This window comes from Lipophrys pholis (assembly GCF_963383615.2).
Source record: "Lipophrys pholis genome assembly, chromosome: 15".
Taxonomy (NCBI): Eukaryota; Metazoa; Chordata; class Actinopteri; order Blenniiformes; family Blenniidae; genus Lipophrys; species Lipophrys pholis.
This window is the reverse complement of record NC_137642.1, coordinates 5,238,177-5,264,442: the sequence shown is the minus strand read 5'-3', so window position 1 is coordinate 5,264,442 and position 26,266 is coordinate 5,238,177. Positions and strand designations below refer to the sequence as shown.

General features: G+C 42.5%; 1 protein-coding gene across 1 annotated transcript; it reads right to left on the bottom strand.

Annotated features, from left to right (window-relative positions):
- Positions 1 to 229: 229 nt before the first annotated feature.
- On the bottom strand, positions 230 to 4,505 carry fgf8a (fibroblast growth factor 8a; the record flags this gene model as incomplete). The annotated part of the gene is made up of 5 exons (XM_080481543.1): positions 230 to 514; positions 1,752 to 1,858; positions 3,333 to 3,513; positions 4,343 to 4,379; positions 4,474 to 4,505. 5 exons carry the CDS (start codon positions 4,503 to 4,505, stop codon positions 230 to 232), a joined length of 642 nt encoding a protein of 213 aa, XP_080337669.1.
- Between the last annotated feature and the right edge of the window lie 21,761 nt (positions 4,506 to 26,266).

Sequence of the window (26,266 nt, the reverse complement as noted above, 5' to 3'; positions counted from 1 at the left end):
AAAACGTCTCTTTCACTTTCCGGCTGTTTCAGATACGTCAGTACTAAAAAGTCAAGAGTACAAAAATAGATTTCTGATGTGTTTCTTGCTTATGTACATGTTTGTTTTTTGTACTTTAAAAAAATAGAACTACTCATAAAGATATAATCCTGCTGGTTAGAAAAAGTCCCAGGGTGGCTTTAGAGAGGAGTGCGTGAACTGCTGATGGTTGATCGCCTCCTCTTCTCTCTCAGCGCTGGGATGAGTACCGCGTTCGTTTAGTCCTCTGACTGAAGGGGTAGCGGATGAAGTCGAAGGGCCGATGATGGCTGGGGTGTGCGGGCTCCTGGCCTTTCGGCAGCCTCTTCATGAAGTGGACCTCACGCTGGTGCTGTCGTGTTCGCGAGCCTTTCCGAGGCCGCCCGCGACGAGTGAAGGCCATGTACCAGCCCTCGTAGCGTGCGTTCCTCAGAGCCGTGTAGTTGTTCTCCAGAACTATTTCGGTGAAGATGCAGTCGCGACCTTGTCCGTTTTTCTACGGAAACATGGAGAGAGAATGTGGAGTCAGACGCTCAGAGAGCATCGCTGCTGAAGAGATGCAGAGGGGGAATATCAGGTGGATACTGCAGCCTGCCTCACACTCACACGCACGCATGCACGCACGCACGCACGCACGCACGCACGCACGCACGCACGCACGCACGCACACACACACACACACACACACACACACACACACACACACACACACACACACACACACAGAGCCCTACATGCAACATATGCTACAGTCATTACAGATCAGAGGGGGGATGATGACAGTAAGCGATGACTTTTCTCCCCCTCTAGCAAACTTCCAGCAGGAGAGACGCTCCCGTCATAAAACCTCAATCAGCCTGAAAGTAACCCTCCTGGTCCATCATTGATTGGTGGTCAAATCACACAAATGATGTCTGGTTGATAACAGTAATTCATGTTCACAGTCTAACACAATAATCGTAGTACAGTAAGAGCTTCTCAATGAGCTTTTATGGGACGACAGCGAAAATCATTTTTATACATCATGTGAATCGAAAACACCTTCCATCATTCAAACTGTACAAAAGAGCTAAAAACAACCACGTCACACACACACACACACACACACACACACACACACACACACACACACACACACACACACACACACACACACACACACACACACACACACACACACACACACACAGAAGCTGAGGTAGGCAGTGATTTGCTGGGTAGCTTGGGGCAGATGGTGTTCGGGGCAGGGTGCTCGGTGGGCGGGAGGTGTGTGTATGTGTGTGTGTGTGTGTGTGTGTGTGTGTGTGTGTGTGTGTGTGTGTGTGTGTGTGTGTGTGTGTGTGTGTGTGTGTGTGTGTGTGTGTGTGTGTGTGTGTGTGTGTGTGTGTGTGTGTGTGTGTGTGTGTGTGTGAGTGTTGAGATAGCCTCAGACACTCTCACGGTGACATTGAACACACATGTGAGAATCTGAATATCACAGGTGTGGTTCAAACACAATGATCCTGACGGGAGTTTCTGTCTGATCATGGAGGGAAAACTCATCCTGGGCTGCATCATTTGGAAAGCTGTTTCCACTTCTGGGCCTCCCTCTAACGTAGATGAGAAGCATGCACAGGTCCATGAGCCTGACACTAAATCCTCCAGCCTTGCTGCTACAGTCGTTGACATTATGACCTTTCGACAATACGACAGCCAGCCTTTTGCCACTGCTTGACTCCAGCTTTTGTCCTTACCTTGCCGATGAGTTTTCCCTTCTTGTTCATGCAGATGTAGAATCCTGTTTCTGCACCCTTGATACGCACTCGACTTCCAAACGTGTCCGTTTCAACAATGAGTTTTGCTAAAAGAAATCAGGCAAACGAACTTGAGTGAGACAGAAGAGCAAAGAACAAGAGAGACACAGCTCAGCGCCTGTATAATACACACACACACACACACACACACACACACACACACACACACACACACACACACACACACACACACACACACACACACACACACACACACACACACACACACACACACACACACGCACGCACGCAGGGATTTATGCAACTTGCAGTTCTTGCAGAATGATAAAACCACGTGTGTTTTCATTCTTTTCCAGATAAAGCGTTGATCCTGGCAGGCCCATTAAGAATTCCTCTTTACAGAAATCCTCACTGACCTCACACGTTGATCTCTATATGCTCAGACGTACTGAAAGCTTTTACGCTACATAACATTCCTTGATTTTCATCATAAAACACTGCTGATGAATTTTGTTATTTTTGAACTTTCAAAGAATCACTGAGGACAGTCAGGGACCATCCACCTAAACACACACACACACACACACACACACACACACACACACACACACACACACACACACACACACACACACACACACACACACACACACACAGTCCTTCTAGTGTTGGATGGGTTATTCCTGTTAGTTTCTGTCCGGTTGGCTCTGGAGGTGGTGGAGGGATCAGTTATGGAAGCTATGCAGGAAATGTTCAGCAGGCAGAAAGAGAACGGCTTCTAATGGCTCTTCCAGATCTGCAGGATCATTGGATGATCGCCTCAAACACCATCTACAACCCACCGGGACACTTTCTTTCAGTTCGGAGCCCCACACACTCCAACAGTACAGAGCGGGGTCACAAATGGTGCAAAGCCTGGACCCCTAAAGTCCTCATCCACTGACAAAGGCCACAATAAAATATTCATCAAGGACTTTTCTTTCTGTCTGAATATATTAGCAAATTGAAACATTTTAGTTTTACAGATCTCAGTAAATAATACTATGCCTTGTTTCTATATTAATCAGAAATTTGCTCACATACTATATTTGATGTAAATCATTTATGAGAAACAAAAAAAAAATCTAGTTAAAATGAATCCCACCTTTTTAAGTTTTATTTTGCGTTTTATCACATTTTGTGTAAAATATAGCCTCACTATGACAATATTAAAGACATAAGAACAACAGAAGCCAAAATAAAGGCGACTAAAGAGTGCAAATACCGCAAGAAAACTCACAGAAAATGAATGAACGAATAAAATAAATAAATAATTCTAGGCCTAGACTGTGAAGGCGCACTTTTTATACCGTGAAGTAATTTAAATGTGAAACTGTACACTAAAAATGTCCATTGAACACGAGGTGAAAAGAGTAGACTATCATTAAAACATACAACCACAAGAAGAGTTAAAACCTTCAATATATCCAACTTATATTCTGGAAAACAGTGACGTCAATTGCAATGTGTGAAGTGAATGAGTGTGTCGGTGGGTTTTAATCTCGTTCTGTTCCAGCTCACCGTGAACATCTCCATCCTGAGCCATGGCGTTGATCTTCTTGTTGGGCAGGACTTGAACATGTTTGCCGCTGGTCCGGCTGTAGAGCTGGTAGATCCGGATCAACCTGCGGCTCACCTGGTCCGTCACTTTGCTCTGCTCGCTTACATGCTGCGTGAAATTAGGCGGGGACTGATTGGTTACCTGTCAGAAATTAGATGGCACCACAATAATCAGTTTGTGTTCTATAAGCTACGTTTTTGTTTAGATTTTGAACTGTTAAAATCTCAGAAATAAACTCATTACATACCAGGTGGAAAGTGATTGGATGCTGTCCAGGTAACTAGAGGCAGTAAATAATTTAGAACTAGAGAGAAGCGGAAATCTGAAATCAACTGAATAAGGTCTTGGCCACCTACAGTATCTGTATATGTCACCATAAAAGAAGAAGAAAATCGGAATTGATCGTCAGAATTATGAGAATAATAGCCAGATAAAAATAATAACAATTATAAACAGAATCTATAATGTCCTTGTGATCTCAGGTTGCGTTTGAAGCGGTGCGCCGCGAAATAAATGTTCCTCTCGTCATTTCTTGCTCGAAATTTTTTTAAAATCTAAACTTTCTTTTATTTTAAGTCCAAATGTGTGCTTTATTTTAAAATGTATTCCTGTCCAGCTGCCGTTTTGTTGAATTATGGTGGAATCGTTCTGAATGACGGTTACCTAGAACCCCACGACGTTTATTTATTAATTTTTTTTTTTTTGCGAGCGCTTGCAGGCTTTGCCCCGGTCCCGTTCATCCGTATGTGTCCCTCCCGTGCCAGGGCCGCCGCGTCCGGCACAAGCTGCCAGCAGGCCGCGCACCGAGGGACAGTGCTGTGCCACTAAAATCCAACGGAGAGCATCCATCACTCCTCCCCTCGCTGGTATTAATAAATTACATGTCTAAGCAAACCCTTATTGTAGCGGCCTAGACACCAGCATGGTGTAATTAAATAATGGATGGAATGGAATGAAATCAGCAACCTACCTGAGCATAGTAGGAAAATACAAAAAAGTGCAAGCACCTGTGAGGAGAAAAGAGCAAAAACAAAAAGTGACTTATTGTAAGAGCTGTGGAGCTTTGCGCATTAACGGTGGGCCAAGGAAGGAGACACTCACATGTATGGAAGTCTGGAAGGCACGGGTCGCATGATGGATGGAGATCAAATCTTCTATTAGGAAGAAGAAGAAGAAGAAGAAGAAGAAGAAGAAGAAGAAGAAGAAGGAGAAGAAGGAGAAGAAGGAGAAGAAGAAGAAGCCGGGCAGACTTCGGGGAGATTCAAATCAAGTCCAAAGGTTCGAGTGAAATCCACAAAAAGGTCAGAGGTGCTGACAGTGACACATCTTCTCCATCCGTCCCTGGTAAACTCCCCAAAGGCTGATGGCAGCTTCTGTATCAGCTGAATGAAAGCAGGACTACCTGCTCCAGTCACAGGGAGAGACGGACTCAATGTCTGGGCACTTGCACAAGGACCACACTGTGCTGAAGTTTAGTGGGAAATCTCGCAAGAGTTTCTTTCTTTCTTTCTTTCTTTCTTTCTTTCTTTCTTTCTTTCTTTCTTTCTTTCTTTCTTTCAACAATCAAGCTCCAGCAGGTTGTAACCCCATTCCGTGTGCACTGTAATCCCAGGCGCTCCGTCGGCCTTCAGGTGGGTGTGAGCCCGCTGTGGAGGCGGTGGGACCGGCTTCAGGTCTATCGGTGCTGCGGCTCTCCTCGGCTGCTGGCTGGCTGCAGGCGGGACTCTCCGCTTCTGTGTCGCAGGCTGCTCGCTCCGCGCTTTCACGTCCCCGGTTAAAATGGCAGGCTGATCTGTTAAGAACAAGCCCCCTTTTTTTTTTTTTTTTGCGAAACAAAAGCGGACACCCCGGCACCACTCCCCTCCCACCCCCCTCATCCAAACCGTCGCTTCACCTGAGGAGCGCCGCGCGCGCTCGGCGAGGAGGAGCCTGCGCGCTGCGCGCACTGCCGCCGCGGCTCCGTGGCAACGGTAACGCACGGATTTATCACTTTAATCACGTCTCCACAAAGTATCAGCTGGCTGTCGGTCATGTGGGATGAGCAGTAACCCGATGACCCCGCACACCACCGCGCTCCTCCATCTTCAGCAGCATGTGTGAGCCCGCAGGTTTCTGGGTGCGCTCACTGAGGCTGGGTCCTCTCTGCTTTGTGTTTTGACAGAGCAAAGTGTGAGACATTAAAAGGATTACAGGCGATTAGCTTCTTTAAAACATCCCCTCTCTTGATTTGATAAAGAGAGCGGCCCCTTGTCGCCTTAAAGGCTTAAGGCAGCGGAGACACAAACAGCATAGTTAGAGTCCGATAGGATTGGGCCAAATTAATCCAATATGTCCTGAAAATTATCCACACTTCTTTTTCCTCAAAATCCGGTTTTGTCGTGAAAAATGTATTTTCAAGGCACATTACAATCACAATATTGTGAAAACCATTTAATCAGAATATTTCCTCAGAATTATGAGATTATCGTCGGAATTGAGAAGAAAATCATCTGAGTTACAAGAAAAGGTTAGAATTCTATTAAATCAATTCGGAATTTAGACATTGTCAAAAATCTGACAAAGGATGTAAATGCTGGGGGGGGAAGTGAATTCCAAGAAACCAGAGTGAGAAACGTCTGGATGAAGCGGCCAGTGCAGTGGGAGATTTTACTATTTCACCATGTTATCCAATGAAAAAAAAAAAAAAAAAAAAAGCAAAGTGATATGCACACAGTGATCAGTCACTTAACTGACTGAGACCGACCGTTTGACCACTACACATCATTTAAGGCTGCCAAGCACAGAGGTGCCCTCTTCATTTGGGCTCGTGATGCTTGTGGAGAGCCGCAACTCTGTTCTGTCAGTCCAACAAACGCGGGTCTTCCTTCAGTCCAAGACTGTCTTGACTTGAAAATGATCACATCTATTGATGATCACTGAAGCCTGGTTGAGAACTGACTGCATGTTGTGAACTGTGCAGAACACAGCTCGTGCTCAGTGCAGTGTCTTCACTCCTCAGCCACCAGGGGGCGCTGCAGTGAAGATGATGAGCCTCATCCAGGGGCCCCCGGTGTCTCTGATAGCAAATGACCACAGAGTGGAACTATGCATGGTCCACTCTCAGTGTGCGTGCGCGCGCGTGTGTGTGTGTGTGTGTGTGTGTGTGTGTGTGTGTGTGTGTGTGTGTGTGTGTGTGTGTGTGTGTGTGTGTGTGTGTGATGAGCGATGAGCAGCAGGTAGCCGCCACTCTGCACCCTGGCCTTGGGCCCAGCTGCCCGCCCTCTAACACAAGAAGCCCTGCATCCATCAGCTGCCCCATGGGGGGGCAAACACCCATCCCCCTCGGACCTGCTGGTGCTCTCACTTTCTGCTGCTCTCATAGTCAGAGCCTCACAGTAGAAAGAAATAAAGACACACCTTTGCTCTCAGATTGTTGATTCCCTCGACAGTGAATCGGTGCATTTAAACAGAGTTTGAACACCTTCGCTAAGATTCTGTCTGGAGACACAAAACCACAATTATTCACTCTGATGGCACCTGTTCTCCCGGAGAACCTCAGCACCAGTTCTGACGTCTGACAAGGATCTGATAACGAGGAATAACTACACATTTCTGCTGCGTTCAACATCTCACCTGTGTTGCTATTCTTTCCTCATTCTACCTTTACTGATTTTCTGAACAGTTATCATATTTATTTTTCCTGTCCAGCCTTGCAAATGTGTCCTCTGACAGTGGTCAGTGGGATATGAGCAAAGAAGAGAGAAAGAACAGCTCGAGCGATAAGCAGAATATGGAAACTTTTCACTTCTTTGCATAATCAACTTTTAACACCTCCCAGTTTCCAAACTGTCCATGTACTGTATGTTAATGAGAAGGTTACATCAGACATGTGCATTTCAAATATAACAAAAGGTTGTCTTTCTACTTTTGGCTTTTCAATACAGAATTGGAGCACTTTACACATTTTTTCATCATAAACAGTTTTATCGACATGCTATGTATAGATTTAGCATATTTTACATGTAAAATCTATAATTCTTTCAGGATTTGTGATTACTTATAATGGCTGATATTTTCATAATAAAAAGTAGCTTGAATTTGATATATATATCAATATATATATCAATATATATATATATATCTATATATCAATATAAGTCTTGTTATGTAATGTATTTCAACCAGATTTTTTCCCCCTGTATATTGTCCCTTGTCTTCAGAGTGGTACTTTAGTGGTTCCTATTATTTATTTATTTATTTATTTATTTATTTATTTATTTATTTATTTATTTATTTATTTATTTATTTATTTATTTATTTATTCACCTTTCAATCTGTCCTTGAGCCTGTAAGTGTCCCTACTGTTTATTCCTGTCCTGCGTTTTTAATATATCTGTATGTACGACCAGATGCCCTCTCCTGCTCCACAGAAATCTACCTACGAGTATCAATAACAGTCCCAAAAACACACACCATAGGCCCCCGCCAGCTCCCCTTGAGCGCCGCTATGTGTGGCCGCTGCTGATGGGTGAGTTCGGGGAGGAATTTCCCCCTCTGGGAATTAATACAGTGCGGTGAAACTAAAAAACAACTAAAATGAACTGAAGCTGTTTTCATGAAAACATTTTAAAGTATAATATGTCTTGGTCTCTACCTTTCTATGAACCAGCGTCTAATAGACATTGACCTTTATTAAGCCATACCTTGTGATGTAACATTTGAATAATTTGGAGTGTGTTCTGCGTAGATGTGTTGTGCATTCTGAAAGCTCAATGAATTGAGAATAATGTTCATTTTAAATTGTGGAACTGATGCATGTTCATTGTATTAGAAGTACATATTATATATTATTGTAAATTCAGGGACATGTAAGTGTGTGTATGTTGTCTTGCAAAACACTTTGCTTTTGTAAATATTGTATGGCACTGGCTATGAGTGGTTGTGTTCCACCACTAGAAATACTGTGAATACCATGCGTATACTATTGACAATGTACTCGTCATTCCAAATGCCTTAAACTTAGAGGATCTTTACCAAATCCTGCTGCTGAGGATGAGCCTCTGTCTACCGACCCTCATAATTCAGTCCACTTCTGACTGAGAAACATTTGCACACAGCTGGTTGGAGGACGAAGTGAGGAACCACCTGACTTGGTTTTCCCGAGGAATGAAGGCGACAGAAGAAGCTGCTATCGCCAGCATTTCAAGAAGACATTATTTAACGGTCAATAGATTTCCAGAAGGTGGTTCGTCCATTCAGAGAAAAACAACAGCCTTTTCTGCTTCAGCGGCAAAGTTTTATCCAAAAGGACGATCAACAGACGGGAAACAGACACGTTCTTTGCTCACCTCTCATCAAACAGTCAAGAACACCTCAATTCCATGAAAATATGGAAAGAACTGGCAGCTCGAATCAAAGCGGGGGAAACATTTAACCAGGAGATGACACTTCTCCAGGCTGAGAAGATGAGATGGCGAGTCGTGTTGGTAAGAAATTTGGCTTCACAGAAACATTGTTCACACCATCTAACGGCTACTTCCACAGAGAGGTTTAACTGATGGCACAATTTGACCCCAAAAAGAAAGAACACCTTAATAGTGTGCAAGAAATGTATGTCTGGTCACACCAGCTACGTCCATGCAGAACGAACTAATTGATTTGTTGAGCAGCAATATGCTTCTCCACCATTCTGGATTTCACTCCGGACATCATAAATGATGTTTAAACGATGCATTGAAATCTGATCTGTTGTCAACACGATCAAGTGCAGGAGGACTAATCTAATTGAATATGACATGCAGATTATGAATGTCCAGTGGAAACATCATTTATCACATCTTCCTTGGTCTTTTGGTCATGTGTATTGTGAATTTATTGCAGTTCACTAATTGTTTTGCGATATGAAGACTATGACAGTGAATGGCCTTCATGATAAAACAGTGATATATGGTGCAGCCTTATAGGTGTGGCATACTCTATTTAATTTATTGATTCATAGAGAAAATTCGCCTGTTCAGGAAAAAAAGATCCAATGTACCAAACTGAAGTTTAATATCTGTATTCTAATGTACATTTATTACATGTTTTAATAAATATTCCATCTTCAAAATTATTTTACACGTCCTCAAATAAAAATATATGTATATATGTATAAAAGCAGACATTCACAGCCAACAAGAATACAAAGGGTGAGGGAAAGTGGAGGTGTTGAGCAATTACTTGCACTTCATCAGTATCCTCAATTAGAACACACAGTAAGACACTAGAGTCCAAACAGGAGACCTGTGATTATCAAATATAGCTGCCATTAGTGTCCATCAGACGCTGACGAAGCTCTGTGGAGCCGAACCACGCTAGAAAGACAAGAGTTCATCCCAACCGTGTGTGTGTGTATGTGTGTGTGTGTGTGTGTGTGTCTACTTAATTTTGTCCCTGGATTTTCTGCCTGTTACTCCTCTCAGGTTGTGAGGGGTGTGCTTCAGCCTCCTCCACCCCGTGTTGCTCGATCTGCTGCCGGCGGCTCACCTGTGGCTCACCTGTGGCTCACCTGTGGCTCACCTGTGGCTCACCTGTGGCTCACCTGTGGCTCACCTGTGGCTCCTAGAGCGCCGGCACTCTGGGTCGACTGCTCCATCCATGACTTACTGGGTGCACTGGTGTCCCTGCACTCGAGCTTTAAATGAGACCTCCAGGTTCTGAGCCTCATCACACAGGTACATGAAAGCCTGCCTCCCGGGGGATTGTCCATGAGGCAGTCTGTCATCTTTGCAGCCCACTTTTACTTTCTTGGAGCCACTGGAGAACTTTCTGAAGTTCTTGCTCCAGCAGCTCTTTGGGGATAAACGGGGGAACACCGGACACACTGACCTGGTTGGACGGTTCAAACAGCGGGGGTACCGGGACCAACACTCCACCCTGTTCCACCAGTGAGTGGACCGTCTGCCCCTCCTGGAGAAAAGCCACCACGGCCTTGTTCCTATGGGAGATGTTACTGTGGCCTGCCTGCTCACCCTCGGTGGGGAGAGCCTGATCCTCAGGGTGGGGGGGAGCCTCCACCCCAACCCTCTGATGGACGGAGGTGTGGAGCCCTTCCCGGAGAACTGAGCTAATGAAGTTTTATTTTCATCTTGGAATGTCGTACAGTGAAATTCTTGCTGCTGTTGAACATAATCATGGGATTGTTATCGGCAGGAATAATTGGCTGCGCATACATCGCATACTGAGGACGCAGATTTAGGATGTAGATCTTGTTCGCACAAGATAAATAACTTGTGTGAACAAGGTAAAAATCTAGCGGGAACAAGGTATTATCTTGTTCGCACAATATAATACCTTGTTCCCTCAAAATATTAACTTCAGCGCACAAGAATAATAATAAAAAATAAACAATTGTTATGGACTTTAGGGGCTCTGTAAGTTTGGGTAATTTAATTAACAAAACTTTTTTTGCAACCGACATGAACCAAGGGGAAGACTCAGTGGTGAAAGATATAATAGACAATAAAACATCTCTAACCAACTCCAACATCATCCAGTAACGTAACTACAATGTTTTAAAACTCTTTAAACCAAAGCAACGGATTTGACTGGATTAGTTTTAGCCCCACCCAATAAAATTCATGGCAAATCTTGACAGATAAAATAAAATTATGAAGCACTGCAACACCGGACCATGGCATTATATTATACTATATTCAATACTGAAATAATCATATGTTTCATCCAAAAAATGAATTGTATTTTAATGAATTGATGACATATTTATGTATTTAATTCCCATTTGTATTAATTATTGACACATTTAAGAAATAACTAGATAAATACAAATACAAATGCTTTGATTTCTTTCATACATTTTTTTCAAAGATTTAGTTATGTTTTGAAAATCAAACAGAAGTCCTTATTTTATGCATCAAACTGTATTTGTGATCAAATGTACTACAGTAGTTTTAAGAGCAGCAACAAGACATCGACTTCTTTCTGGTCCGTTTCTCAACCACCTAAAAATCTAATTTTGTTGAGAAAGCTAAACAAATGTTTGTCAAAACGAAAAAAGTACAGATTGGATATATAAACTGAATGGATTTATGAAAATAAAGTGTACAATTATCCCTAGAAAAGCCATCAAAATGAAGTTAAAGCCACAAGGTATCTTAAAATATAACAATTTCCAAAGAAAATTGAAGGAATGTTTCATCTTCCTGCGTGTTTTAGTTGTAGACAAACATAAGTGTCGCACATTCTGGCGTGAGACTGTGTTGTGACACCAGCGTGTTTGAGAGAGAGGCGACAACAGGAGAGAGACAAAATGATAGTGAAGCATAATAGTGAAACATGGGGAGGAAAGAAGCTCAGTGCAGTGAAGGTGTCCCAGCAAAACCTTGAGCAGCTTCACTAGAAAATGGTCCTGAACCAGCCCGAACAGCATGAAACAGTCTGAACCAGCCTGAACCAGCCTGGACCAGCATGAATCAGCCTGAACCAGCCTGGACCAGCCTGAATCAGCCTGAACCAGCCTGAACCAGCCTGAACCAGTCTGAACCAGCCTGAACCAGCCTGGACCAGCTTGAACCAGCCTGAACCAGCCTGGACCAGCCTGAACCAGCCTGAATCAGTCTGAACCAGCCTAGACCAGCCTGAACCAGCCTGAACCAGCCTGAATCAGCCTGAACCAGCCTGAACCAGCCTGAACCAGTCTGAACCAGCCTGAACCAGCCTGGACCAGCCTGAACCAGCCTGAACCAGCCTGGACCAGCCTGAACCAGCCTAGACCAGCCTGAACCAGCCTGAACCAGCCTGAATCAGCCTGAACCAGCCTAGACCAGCCTAGACCAGCCTGAACCAGCCTGAAACAGCTTGAAGAGCATGAAACAGCCTGAACCATTCTGAACCAGCCTGAACCAGCCTGAACCAGTCTGAACCAGCCTGGACCAGCCTGGACCAGTCTGAACCAGCCTGGACCAGCCTGGACCAGCCTGGACCAGCCTGGACCAGCCTGAGCCAGCCTGAATCATCCTGAACCAGCCTAGACCAGCCTGAACCAGCCTGAACCAGCCTGAATCAGCCTGAACCAGTCTGGACCAGCCTAGACCAGCCTGAACCAGCCTGAAACAGCTTGAACAGCATGAAACAGCCTGAACCATTCTGAACCAGCCTGAACCAGCCTGAACCAGTCTGAACCAGCCTGAACCAGCTAGAACAGCCTGAACCAACCTGAACCAGCCTGAACCAGCCTGAACCAGCCTGAACCAGTCTGAACCAGCCTGAACCAGCGCCGTCATGAGAAAAGTCTTTAGTCTTGATCTGGAAACTGTGTTGCCACAAGAGCTGCAAAAGTGCTCGTTTTTGCCTTAAGGTGAGGGGGCGGGACAAACGCATCAGTGATGATTAAAGAAAAAAAGAATCCAAAGTTGAAGTTACGATTTCGAGCTAAATTAAAGTTGATTTCAACTGTTGATCTTACGTGTGTGATATGTATTCTTGTACACTGTTATTTTCTCTTCCAGTGAGTGTGGGCTGCAGACCTAACAAGGGAGGGATGTAATCTCCTTAGATTTGAGAATATACCTAGAGGGCGCTCAAGGCTCCAGGTGTGAGTTACCTGGCAGGAAGTCTATGGACAGGAAGATCCTGTCATGTGATGCTCCCTCTCTCTCTGTCAGAGCGCCATGCCATGTGCCGGTAACGAAAGCCAAACAAGCCATTTGTTGGTGTCCTGCGTCCTCCTTGAAGATTCCTGCGGTCACAACTACAGCGTTCAGCTGGGAGGTGTGTTGTTTACACACACACACACACACACACACACACATGAACTATTAGATTACAAATCCTATGTAGGCATCTGTCTATGCTGTTAAACCTGCTCAGAAAATAAATTCAAATTCTAGACGTATTTAAACTTTAATAGTTGCTTTCCCTGGAAACTAGTTACTTCTATTGTGGAGTAATTCAGTCACTAACTTAGTAACTTTTTAGGAGAAGCAATTATAACTGCTTACTTTTTAAACTAACGTTGCCCACCACCAGAGACTGCTTCTGTGGAAGGTGCTTGACCTCCATCTGGGGATATTCAGGGTCCAGTGTTTTGCTCAAGGGCACGTTGAGACGGACAGATTGAGACGAGGGGTTGAACTTTGTGGTTATACTGTAACCCAGAGAATCTGAGACTTTTCCTTTTTGGGACTCGCAGCTCCTCACTGCGAGCTGGGTTTAGAATGAATGAATCAGCAGCAGTGAAAAGTGCCATGTCATGTTCGGATGCGAGTCAAACTTTGATTTGATTTGTGAAGTTTGTCGCCTTAAACTGCTGAACGGTCTCTCGGATTAAGGACTGGATTGTCAGTTGTGCAGTAAAACTGAAAATAGGATAAAAAAATCTGTATTTTACACTCGATTTTGTGAAACTTACAGTCGCCACTACAGAGGGTTCTATGTGGCTCCAGACCTGTGGGTTATGTTACAGATCACCCTGATCATGGATTAAAAAAAAGTTCTGGTGGAGCTTAGAGCAAATATGGAGACGAAATACTGGAAAGGTGATTCATTTAGTCAGACGGAGCAGCATCTTCATCACGGAGCCAAAGTAGGAGGGTGTGTGAGTGTGTTGGGGGTGGGAAGTTGACTGTACCAGTAGATACATCTGATCTGTGACAGGAGCTGTCAGAGCAGCAGCAGGGAGCTCCTCATCAATCACTCCTGCCCCGGCTGCCATTCAAAGGGCCCGACCGCGGCCGGCGCAGCCTGTTATCTCCACAGCTGTCAGCTCTCTCCCTCTCCAGCCAGGAGAATCATGCAAATGACTCAGGAGTGGGACACTGTCCCTTAGGATCACCATCACTAATGTGTCTTCTTGACAGAAGCTGCAGGATTCTTCCTTTTCTCATTTGTCTGAATGTAAGAAAAAAAACAACAAATTTGACATGAAAGTTAACTTGCTCAACACTGCATGATTGATGGTATCAGGAGTGAGCCTTTTGTCAATCCCACATACCAAGTCAAACCTGTGCTAAGCTGTCATTTTTCCTCTGGAATGTTCTGCCTCCAACAGCTCATTTATAATCATACAGGTGTTTCATGTGGCTGACTGTACTGAAGCACAGGAAATAAAACCACCACTGTTTCAGTAAAAAGCAGAACTGCGAAATGAAATTACTGAAGAACATACAATAAATCTTTTTAAGACCCTCAGTCCTGTCTCACACACACACACACACACACACACACACACACACACACACACACACACACACACACACACACACACACACACACACACACACACACACAGAGTCGACTACAGTCAGTGGCCTTTGTTGAATGTTAGATGGGAGAATATGTAAAGAGCTGAAAGACCTCCAGCTGAGGAAGCTCTGAACCCGTCCCACACATTTCAATTGACAACGAAACACACACACACACACACACACACACACACACACACACACACACACACACACACACACACACACACACACACACACACACACAACAGTTATCCTTTCAGACAAAAACTACTAGCACTTTAATCAAGGACCTGTAAAGGAAATAGCAGTTAACAGATCAATCAACTGTGGTTGAGCCACCAGTGATTGAACCTAAAAAAAAAAAGGAATACACTCTACAGACAATTCATCAAACAAAGAACTAAAGAAGCAGAAGATCAAAATGAAAAACATATAAGAATATGCTAACTAAAATTATACGGGTATGTAGAAAGAAATATTTTACTAAAATAATAAATAATAATAAAATAATATGAAAGGAATATGGGACACATTAAATGTTTGATCAAAATGGTTCTAGAAGACAAAGTCATCCTCAAGACTTTATTAATAATGAAACAAAAGAAAAAATAGAAGAAATAGTCAACAGTTAATTTCTTTGTAAATATCGGACCTAAACTAGCAGTGAAAACCCCTGAAGAATGGAGTGATTATATTATAACATATATTATAATCCCAGCTCCATGTTCCTCGGTTTCATCCCAGATAGACAATTCCCAGTTTGACATTTCCCCAGATAGACGATTCCCAGATAGACGACTTATTATAATAAGTTAATTATTTGTAACTTTTCAGTGATCTAGGATGAATGGTTATGTATTTTTTTACACACACAGACACATAGTTTAAAATCATGGTGGGGAAAAGAAAAAAAAAAAAGAAAAAAAAAAGTTCCGATGTTGCACTAAAAACATTTAGACGACTTACTATAATCAGTGAATTATTTATGTGGTATTGTGTATCTTGACTAACAGACTGAATTATGAATTACATTTCCAAATGAATGCAACATAGTATAGAGCGACCTATGTGTTTTTTTCATCTTCATGAAGTATATTTGGACTCATTTTTTGACCGATGCAATAATTAAATTTCTAGGAATTACTTTTGATGAAAAGCTCGTCTGGAAGCCTCTTGTAAATATCCTCAAGTCAAAATTAGCAAAGATATTGGCATAATGTGTAAAATCCGAATCCAGAATTAGATCAAAATAAACTCAACTTATTAAACAACTCCCTCATCCTTCCATATCTGAGTTATGATGTGGAAATGTGGGGAAATAATACGTTGATAATAAATATAAAAGTGAACTAACGAAGGGTGAATGGACAACTAGTCCATGGATGAGATTTCAGAATTTTTGGGAGAAAATAAATCCTGTACAATGTAGTTTTACATATTATGTCTAATTGATATTTTATATATGTTTCATATATCCAGTATATGAACATATATATTTAGTATAGTATCATATGGCTTTGTTTCTCACAAAGAATGGTCTTCTTTGTACACATGACGCCCACCCTACCCCGAAACTGCGTATGCACATTCCACCTCGCTAATGACTGTATCAGTCATGTTTTAATCATGTCTTTACACTGTTACAAAGATACTTTGAAATCCAATCCTTCAAATCAATAATGCTGAAAAAGCATGTAACATTGCTACTGTATGAGCCCTGCAGCTATTTAACAAGCAGGAAGACGGCCATTTAACGAGCACCTGAACGCATCACTTAAAGCCGTCATCTACAAAGCGGCATTTTGACATTATGGCTTATTTGTTTTCAGAAATACAGCTGCCAATGTTTACCATTCATCCTAGGTCACTGAACTGTTACAAATGATTCACTTATTGTAATAAGTTGTCTAAATGTTTTCAGTAAGACATCAGACCGGCTTTTTATTAAATTTTTTTTCTTACCCCACTACTTTTTAAAAAAAATAAAAATAATTTTTTACTTCTCCACCGCGATTTTTAACTAAATCGTCTAAATGGGAATCGTCTATCTGGGAATCGTCTATCTGGGGGCGAAACTACTGTCGTCTAACTGGAAATCGTCTATCTGAGATGACACTATGTTCCTCACAGCAGTGGAGGAGACATAAAAAATAGATATTGTAAATAAGACTAAATACAAAACATCCACCGATTGTAATAGAATAGACATGAAAACTGTTAAAATGATCATTGAGAGGATATCAGAGCCGGTAAACTGGCAAATTTCCAAATAAAATGAAAACAGCTGAAACACCACTTCACTAATTAGAGGCCGGTTTCTCTGCCTCCACAGTTCTCCCAAATTTTAGAAAAATTATTCATTCACAGATTAGATGAATTCTTAAACAAACATAAAATACTTTCTGACAGTCAATATGGATTTAAGTCGAACAGCTCATCGTCACTGGCATTAACAGAATCAATTGAAGAAATTACAAACTCTATCAATTAAAAAATGTATGCAGTAGGAGTATTCATCCATCTCAATAAAGCCTTTGACACAATAAACCATGACATATTAATCACTAAGTTAGAACGGTGTGGGATCAGGGCTGTGGTATTGCACTGGGTGAAAAGTTACTTCATGACAGAAAACAATTTGTGAAACTAGGACAGTACTCATCATCGTGCTTGGACATTGCTTGTGGGGTTCCCCAGGGATCAGAATTGGGTCCAATACTATTTTTGCTATATATAAATGACATCACCAACATATCAAAAGTAATAGAATGCTTTCTTTTTGCAGATGACACAAACATCTTCTGTTCAGGGGGAGATTCATAGAAACTACTGGGAATTATCAGTTGTGAAATGTGCAAACTAAAAAACTGGTTTAACATAAATAATTTAACATGAAACTTAAGTTAAACTAAACTTTGTGTTATTTGGCAACGGTAATAGGGATACGTATGCACAGTTTAAGGCAGGTGGTGTGGAAATTGAGAGAGTTCATGAAAATAAGTTTCTTGAAATCGCAGATAAAACACGTTCAAAACAAAATAGCACCTCAGTAATCAATAAAGTAAAACACATGCTGGACGATAAATCACTCCACATATTATTCTGTTCACAGGTGTTAACATATCTAAATGTTTAGGGCGCTACAGCCAGTATCAATTCCATGAAAAAGAGCAATAAGGATAATTCATATCATCACATTATTTCCGCTCCAGACACAGTCCAGTGTTGATAAGATTATCTCATTGTTTCCTGGTATTTTTCTTTGTATTTTCCGCAATGCTTTGCCGTTATTTTCCGGGACCATGTTCATGATTTCAGTTTCCTGTTCAGGAGACTGCAGACGCTCTCAACCACCTTGTGTTGGTAATCTTTCAGTTCTGCAAAACAAATAGGAAAATACTGTAAATTGTGTAGAAATACAAAGTCAGAGTACATTTCCCAAATACTTGAAACATACTTCATTGTTACAATCCTACAGAACAGTCCACATGCATTTAGTACTGTATTGATATGCAGTACTGCAGTTTTCTCGGGAGAGTAGATTGGTGAAGTGGTTGGTGCTCTGGCCTCACAGAGAGAAGGTTTTGGGTTCGAATACTGCCCGGGGCCTTTCTGTGTAGAGTTTGCATGTTCTTCCTGTGTTTGTGTGGGTTTCTTCTGTGTACTTCTGGGTTTCCTCCCAGGGCTCTGTGTGGCTGCTACCGATTCAGGAAGGAAATGTCCCCGTACAGTACAAATAAAAACACGTCTTACCTATTCTTATTTCAGAAAGTCCAGATGATGGATGCTACAGGCCTTCCTCCTCCTCCTCCTCCTCTTACTCTGGCTGTTGATCTCACCTGTTGCCCTTTTTGTGTTAAAGCTAATTGTGTGATGGGTGTTTACCCACGTGGTGAGTCAGTGTGCATAGTAATGAACTTTAAAACAAAGGGGTTCTTTTGTTTCAAAAATGTTCCAAATACAGAAAATTGTGCAGAGACTTTTTTTTTTTTTTAAGTGTGTTTTAGAATTGCAATTTGAGTGTAAAGAAGGATTTGTGCTTGTAGTTCAGCAGAATTAGTTCAGTGAGTCGGTGCGTGGGTTACATGTTGTTTACTAGTGACCAGTGATGGTAACTTGTGACGTAACATTTATCAGTCATTTCTGTTTGAGCAATAATCTTGGTCAAGATAGAATACACAAATCTCATGACCACACAAGACCAGGAACCTGTGACCTTACCTAAAGAATCCCTGGGTGAACTGTAACTATGTGTAATTGTTTAATTCAGAGGTGGTCAACCAGTCAGAAACCAAGCGCCACAAAAATGAGTGTGGTACTACAAAGAGCCACATGGTACACATGTACACGAACAAACAAACTCCCCCTATCACACAGACAAGAAATGGCATAAAGTGAAATTACGTACATAGTATATGATACATTTACATAAAGAAAAATAAAAGTGAGACAACCCTCGACAAAGTGTGGATTTACAATATTAACAGGAATAATTTCACCCTCAGCAACACAAATTTACAGGGACCGTCTGCAAATGACAAAACCACTACAACAGTGAAGACAGACACTACAAGTACTTATAGTAGTATAAGTGTCATGTGATCAAGTGAAGCTGCAGTGAATTTGGTGACGCTGCAGTGAATACCAGTCAGGTTATTTGGTATTTTTATGGTATCTGTCTTTGTTTTTACGGCGGTTTGTAGTTTGCAGACGGTCTCTGCAGACTGGTCACAGAGCAGGCTGCTCATAGAGAACAACGTTTCTGCAGAAAAAAGAACCAATATTGACAAAATGAGCTTGTGGCATATCGCCTCCCTCCCACCGATGGGAAAGAGGCGTCGTTTGTGACGTTTCGTTAAAGAGTCATTGATGCTGGAACTTTACTGAGCTGCTCTCAGCAGGTCTATCTGGGTCCAATCCACAAATTAACTCCAACTTCTTCACAGACCTGCTCCGTGTGGCGGATCTGAACCGGAGCCTTTGTTTACTTGCCATCGTTTGCTCCAACTCGCCCGACCTGACAAATAAATTGTAGCAGCGGCTGTGGTGTGTTTTAACGCTGTGGGAGGACGGCGCAGAGCATTATGCACTTTACTTCCAGGAACGTCATTTGGTGTAGTTCTACTAATAGTTCTGTAATTTCTGTTCATCATCCTGTTATCGTCCCTTTATTGTTCCCCCATCGTTATTGTCTGGTTCAGGCAGGGTTTGTGTTGAACTGTGTGACGACATGAATGAGAACGGCATGGCGATCGACCACCATGCTATGTGCTGAGTGGCGCGTTTCAGTACGACTGAAGAAATTCCATAATCTGAGTTTGACACCGGAGTTATCTTTAGCTGGAACAGTTGCACTCTTATGGTTTCAGTTAAAGGATCAAACAACTGCACATTAACAGGCGAAGAGCCACGGCTTGGCCGCCGCTCGTTCAGAGTGTCTGTGTGTTGTGATGAGAAGTTTTCCATCCTTCCCGTACGCCACTGATCCTGTTCAGGTTCGCAGGGCGCTGGAGTGAGGGCAGGACAGGTCGCCAGTCCGTCACAGGGCAAACACACAGAGACGAACAACCACACACACACACACACACACACACACACACACACACACCTCGCGATTGACCTGACATGCATGTTCTATCAGCTGGAGGAAACCCGCCACACAGAAAAGCCCCAGGCTGTATTTGAACCCACGACCTTCCCGCTCTGAGGCCTCACACATGTTGCACTTCAACATGGTGAACAGGTTGTTCTCACAATAAAACGAGTCTGTTCAGATTAACACTGCTGGTTTTAGCCTCACTGAGCCGCGCCACAGGAAATCACTCTGTCACTTCCAGTTATAACTTGTGGTTCTTTATGAAGTGAATGGCCACTAACCTGCTCACCTCCTTCATTAACAGCTTCTGTTCTGTTATTAAACCTCGTCTCCAAACACTTTCTATACATGGGCCATGCAGGTGACTAACCACCCATTATAATCACTGACACAACAGCTCAGAACAACATTAAAATCAGACACATGAAAGACAGAAATCACTCTCTTCTCTTACAGAGTTTCCACTGGCTTTATAGGACACTATATTTTGCAACAATATTGCACTGCGAATATTATAAACATTAATATTAACGAGTGGTTTTCGCCCCCTCTCCGCTGTATTCCCATGTGTATATATATACATTTATTTTTATAAATTATTCTCTTGCGTGCAACAATAATGTCTGTCTCTAAGTATTTGTCCAACGTTGAGCTGCTGTGATGACTGAATTTCTCCAATGTGGGATTAATAAACTCTGATCTTATCTCATCGTATATTTTCCATAAAGACACTGTGTCAGTTAAAGCATCAGCAGAAACCCCTCAAAACCAAATCAACACATTTCTGCTGTGCAGAAGCAATCTTGCATTCAGACAGAGAGGAAACCCTCCTGGATACTCAGGGTACAAATAGAAGTATTGTACTGTTGTTTTAAACTTGCATGTGGACACGTTCTCACTATTTCTAAAATACCCACGTGAGTGCTATAAAACAATCCGTCAGCTACGCTTCGGAGCTTTTTTGTGTCAAAGAAAATGTCTGCGCAATTTAAATTAAAACCTTTAATGTCTCTCAAAGCTTTGTAAATAAAAGGTTGTTTTGTTGTTGTTTTAAATACAGGCTGATTCAGTGTCTGATTCAAAGACCTTTTAGGTTCTTACTAATCAAATTGTTCAATCCTGGACAAACACGGCTCACACACCAAGCTGACCTCTGCTCCGCAGCCCACTCCACTTCACACCCCGGCTTCAGGTCGCTGAGGAGAGACTGTGTATTAGCCACCGTAAACGTGTCTTCATGGGCCCAATAGAGTGGCTGTGGGACCCCCGGGACCAAACACAGGTGCCATCACTGTGAAACTGCTGTATTGTTATTCATGTGGACCGACTGACAGACTTTGGGGGATCCTCTGTTACAGGTAGTTGTGAAATGTTGTGAAGAGCCGGCACACAATGAGCTGCAGAGGGGCACAATGACTTCAAATACCTTCTTCAAGGTGAATCCCCCCGGCACAATGGAAGCTGGCAGCCTCCGTCAGCCTCACACTCTGGAGGCGGCCTGTGTATTGACCTGCCTGGTGATAATTTGTTGTTTTCAGGTTTTACCCGTCGTAAATGAGCAGAGTAATAACGTGTGAAATGGTTGTCAGTGAAAGGACACACACACACACACACACACACACACACACACACACACACACACACACACACACACACACACACACACACACACACACACACACACACACACACACACACACACACACACACACACACACACACACACACACACACCTCACTACTGTCCTCTAGTGGAACTTTATGATATGTACATTCCAGTAAATGTTGATTCAATGTTAATTGTTTCCATCATCAGAAAGTCTCACAAATTCATGAAATATGATTCTTTGCTTCTAAAATGTGATTTCTGTCTTTACGGACATGATTTTCAGATCCTTTTTTTCATGTTTTGTTGATGACAAGCTGGCTCAGCCAATCAGAAATGTGCCAGAGAAGAAAGAAATCACCATAAATAAATAAATAAATGCCTGGAAATGTTAATGAAACTATTTGTTTGGTTCATTTATACAGCAGTAATCACAACACAATCATGTCACAGAAGTTGTATGGTAATGTAAAGGTGAGAAAAAACAACAGGAGTGGAGAGCAGAAAGAAAAACTGCAGGAGGAACAAGGCCGGAGAACAACACTGTCGATACATAACTCATTCAAATAAAGCTTCTTTTTGAAAAAAGAAATCTCAATTCAAAGCCATCAGAAGATTTACCGCCATGCTTCACTTCGAAATCCTCCCTGTCGTCACAGCTCTTTCACGGGGAAACAATATGAGAAAATCAATATTGTCAAAATTTTCATGTATTTCATGTATGTGAGCCTAATCTCGCAGCTTGACATCGTTTGGTCAGTAAAATAAACCTGCAAGCTGCTTTTCACTTCAGCTGAGAAATATTTCCAAAGTCTCCTTGGCACCTAAAAGGTTTCTACTGATCTAAATTCTTAAAATTCCAGTTTCAAAGCAGCTTTGACAAATATACCAGGAGTCTATATTAAAGGTTTATAAGCAGTGTTATCCTCATTTCACATGTTCTGATTTTTATTCGGTCTAAAGTTTTAAAAGTGGCTCTGTATGTCAAACACGCTGCAGGGGTTCAGGTCGGGAGACTTTTAGTGCAGCTTAAGTGAACAAGTGCAAACTTGTTGTAAACCACCAATCACCAGAATCATCTCCGCTGCCAGTCACTCAAAATGTCTTTGGGTCTGTGAGCTTCACATGCTGACACACTGTGGAGGAGCGTGTGTGTGCTCCACGTTTTCATAATGAAGGTTTGTAGTCGCCCCGTTTAATCGCAGGTGTTCTCTCATCCAATTAAACTCACATGTTTGTGACCCCGAACTGCTCCGGTGCACGGACAACTCGTCCACGTACAACTTGTCCACAAAACTACAACCCCGGACAACTCGTCCACAAAACTACAACCCCGGACAACTCGTCCACAAAACTGCAACCCTAGACAACTCGTCCACAAAACTGCAACCCCGGACAACTCGTCCACGTACAACTCGTCCACGTACAACTCGTCCAAAAAACTGCAACCCCGGACAACTCGTCCAGGTACAACTTGTCCACAAAACTACAACCCTGGACAACTCGTCCACAAAACTACAACCCCGGACAACTCGTCCACAAAACTACAACCCCGGACAACTCGTCCACAAAACTGCAACCCCGGACAACTCGTCCACGTACAACTTGTCCACAAAACTACAACCCTGGACAACTCGTCCACAAAACTGCAACCCCGGACAACTCGTCCACGTACAACTTGTCCACAAAACTACAACCCCGGACAACTCGTCCACGTACAACTCGTCCACAAAACTGCAATCCCGGACAACTCGTCCACGTACAACTTGTCCACAAAACTACAACCCCGGACAACTCGTCCACAAAACTGCAACCCCGGACAACTCGTCCATGTACAACTCGTCCACAAAACTACAACCCTGGACAACTCGTCCATGTACAACTCGTCTACAAAACTGCAACCCCGGACAACTCGTCCACGTACAACTCGTCCACAAAACTACAACCCCGGACAACTCGTCCACAAAACTGCAACCCCGGACAACTCGTCCACGTACAACTCGTCCACAAAACTACAACCCTGGACAACTCGTCCACAAAACTACAACCCCGGACAACTCGTCCACAAAACTGCAACCCTGGACAACTCGTCCATGTACAACTCGTCCACAAAACTACAACCCTGGACAACTCGTCCATGTACAACTCGTCCACAAAACTGCAACCCCGGACAACTCGTCCACGTACAACTCGTCCACAAAACTACAACCCCGGACAACTCGTCCACAAAACTGCAACCCCGGACAACTCGTCCACGTACAACTCGTCCACAAAACTACAACCCTGGACAACTCGTCCACAAAACTACAACCCCGGACAACTCGTCCACAAACCTACAACCCTGGACAACTCGTCCACAAAACTACAACCCCGGACAACTCGTCCACAAACCTACAACCCCGGACAACTCATCCACGTACAACTCGTTCACAAAACTACAACCACGGACCACTCGTCCACAAAACTGCAACCCCAGACAACTCGTCCACGTACAACTCGTCCACAAAACTGCAACCCCGGACAACTCATCCACGACTTTATTAATGATTTGAAGGATTTCACAGTATATTCGACACATTTGGAAGGATTATCAAGTATATCTGACACAACTACATAAGATATACATTTCATTTTGAGGCAGTCTTTATTGCATATGACAGTAGATATGTATAGAAATGTACAGATGTACAATAATCATAGTAAATGTATCAGTAATACACAGTATGCCTACAATCAGTTGCCTCTCGGTGTGATTGTGGGAGTGTTGTTGTTTGTGTCTGTTAATTTATCCTGCCCTCGCTCATAGCAAGCTGAGATCAGCTCCACCCTGAACAGGAGGAGTTAGATAGATAGATAGATAGATAGATAGATAGTAGCCTGTAATACACAGTATTGTGTTGGTAGAGCTGATTAACATGTAACCTGGTAATACGCCCACATTCCATTCACAAAAGCTCCTCACTTCAAAGCTAACATGTTTACATACATATTCAGGGATGAAATGCTGCGATCAGCACAGGCTGTCCTTTGAAGCAGCAGCAGAATAAACATGTGAGGAGCTGATAGTCGGCAGCAATCCGCTCAGATGTTTATTTGGAAGTTGTGTCAGCAGACGTCACAACAAGCCTCCAGTCTGCCGAGACGTCTTCGCCAGTAACACTGAACCTGACAGTGGAACTCCTCTAGTTTAAGCTTCCTCATGCAGTAGTGCTATATTCTGTACAAAACATCACATCAAGTCAATATTGAAGGGACAAACATGACTTATTATTTTAATCTAATAATAAGAAACATGCATTATTGTTAATTTCTATATTTCTATATTCTATTAGGAAAGTTTTTTATTTTCATAAATGTAAATTTTTAAATTCTGGTCCATTAGATGTTTTTGATTCAAAGCAATTATTATCTTGAGTCTCTTAAGTTAACTACAAATAGAAAATGCACTTCAATGATCAGACACAATGTACACACACACACGCACGCACGCACGCACGCACACACGCACACGCACGCACACTTATAGAGGACCTGCAGAACTGGACTCACAACTGTTGACCATTTCTTCCATCTTTGTTTTCTTTTGTTTCTTTATCAATAAAGTCTTGAGGATGACTTTGTCTTCTAGAACCATTTTGATCAAACTAATTTAATGTTTCCCATATTCCTTTCATATTATTTTATCATTATTTAATATTTTAGTATAATATTACTTTCTACATACCCGTATAATCTTAGTTAAGATATTCTTATATGTTTTTCATTTTGACCTTCTGCTTCTTTAGTTCTTTGTTTGATGAATTGTCTGTAGAGTGTATTCCTTTTTTTTTAGGTTCAATCACAGCTGATTGATCTGTTAACTACTATTTCCTCTACAGGTCCTTCATTAAAGTGCTGGTAGTTTTTGCCTGAAAGGATAACCGTGTGTGTGTGTGTGTGTGTGTGTGTGTGTGTGTGTGTGTGTGTGTGTGTGTGTGTGTGTGTGTGTGTGTGTGTGTGTGTGTGTGTGTGTGTGTGTGTGTGTGTGTGTGTGTGTGTGTGTGTGTGTGTGTGTGGATGGATGGATGGATGGATGGATGGATGGATTTATGAATTGATAGACAGACAAATGGATGGATGGATGGATTAATGGATTGATTGATGGATAGATTATGGATGGATGGACAGACAGACAGATGGATGGATGGATGGATTTATGAATTGATAGACAGACAAATGGATGGATGGATGGATTAATGGATTGATTGATGGATAGATTATGGATGGATGGACAGACAGACAGATGGATGGATGGATGGATTTATGAATTGATAGACAGACAAATGGATGGATGGATGGATGGATTAATGGATTGATTGATGGATAGATTATGGATGGATGGACAGACAGACAGATGGATGGATGGATGGATGTACAGATGGATGGATGGATTGATTGATGGATAGATTATGGATGGATGGACAGACTGAC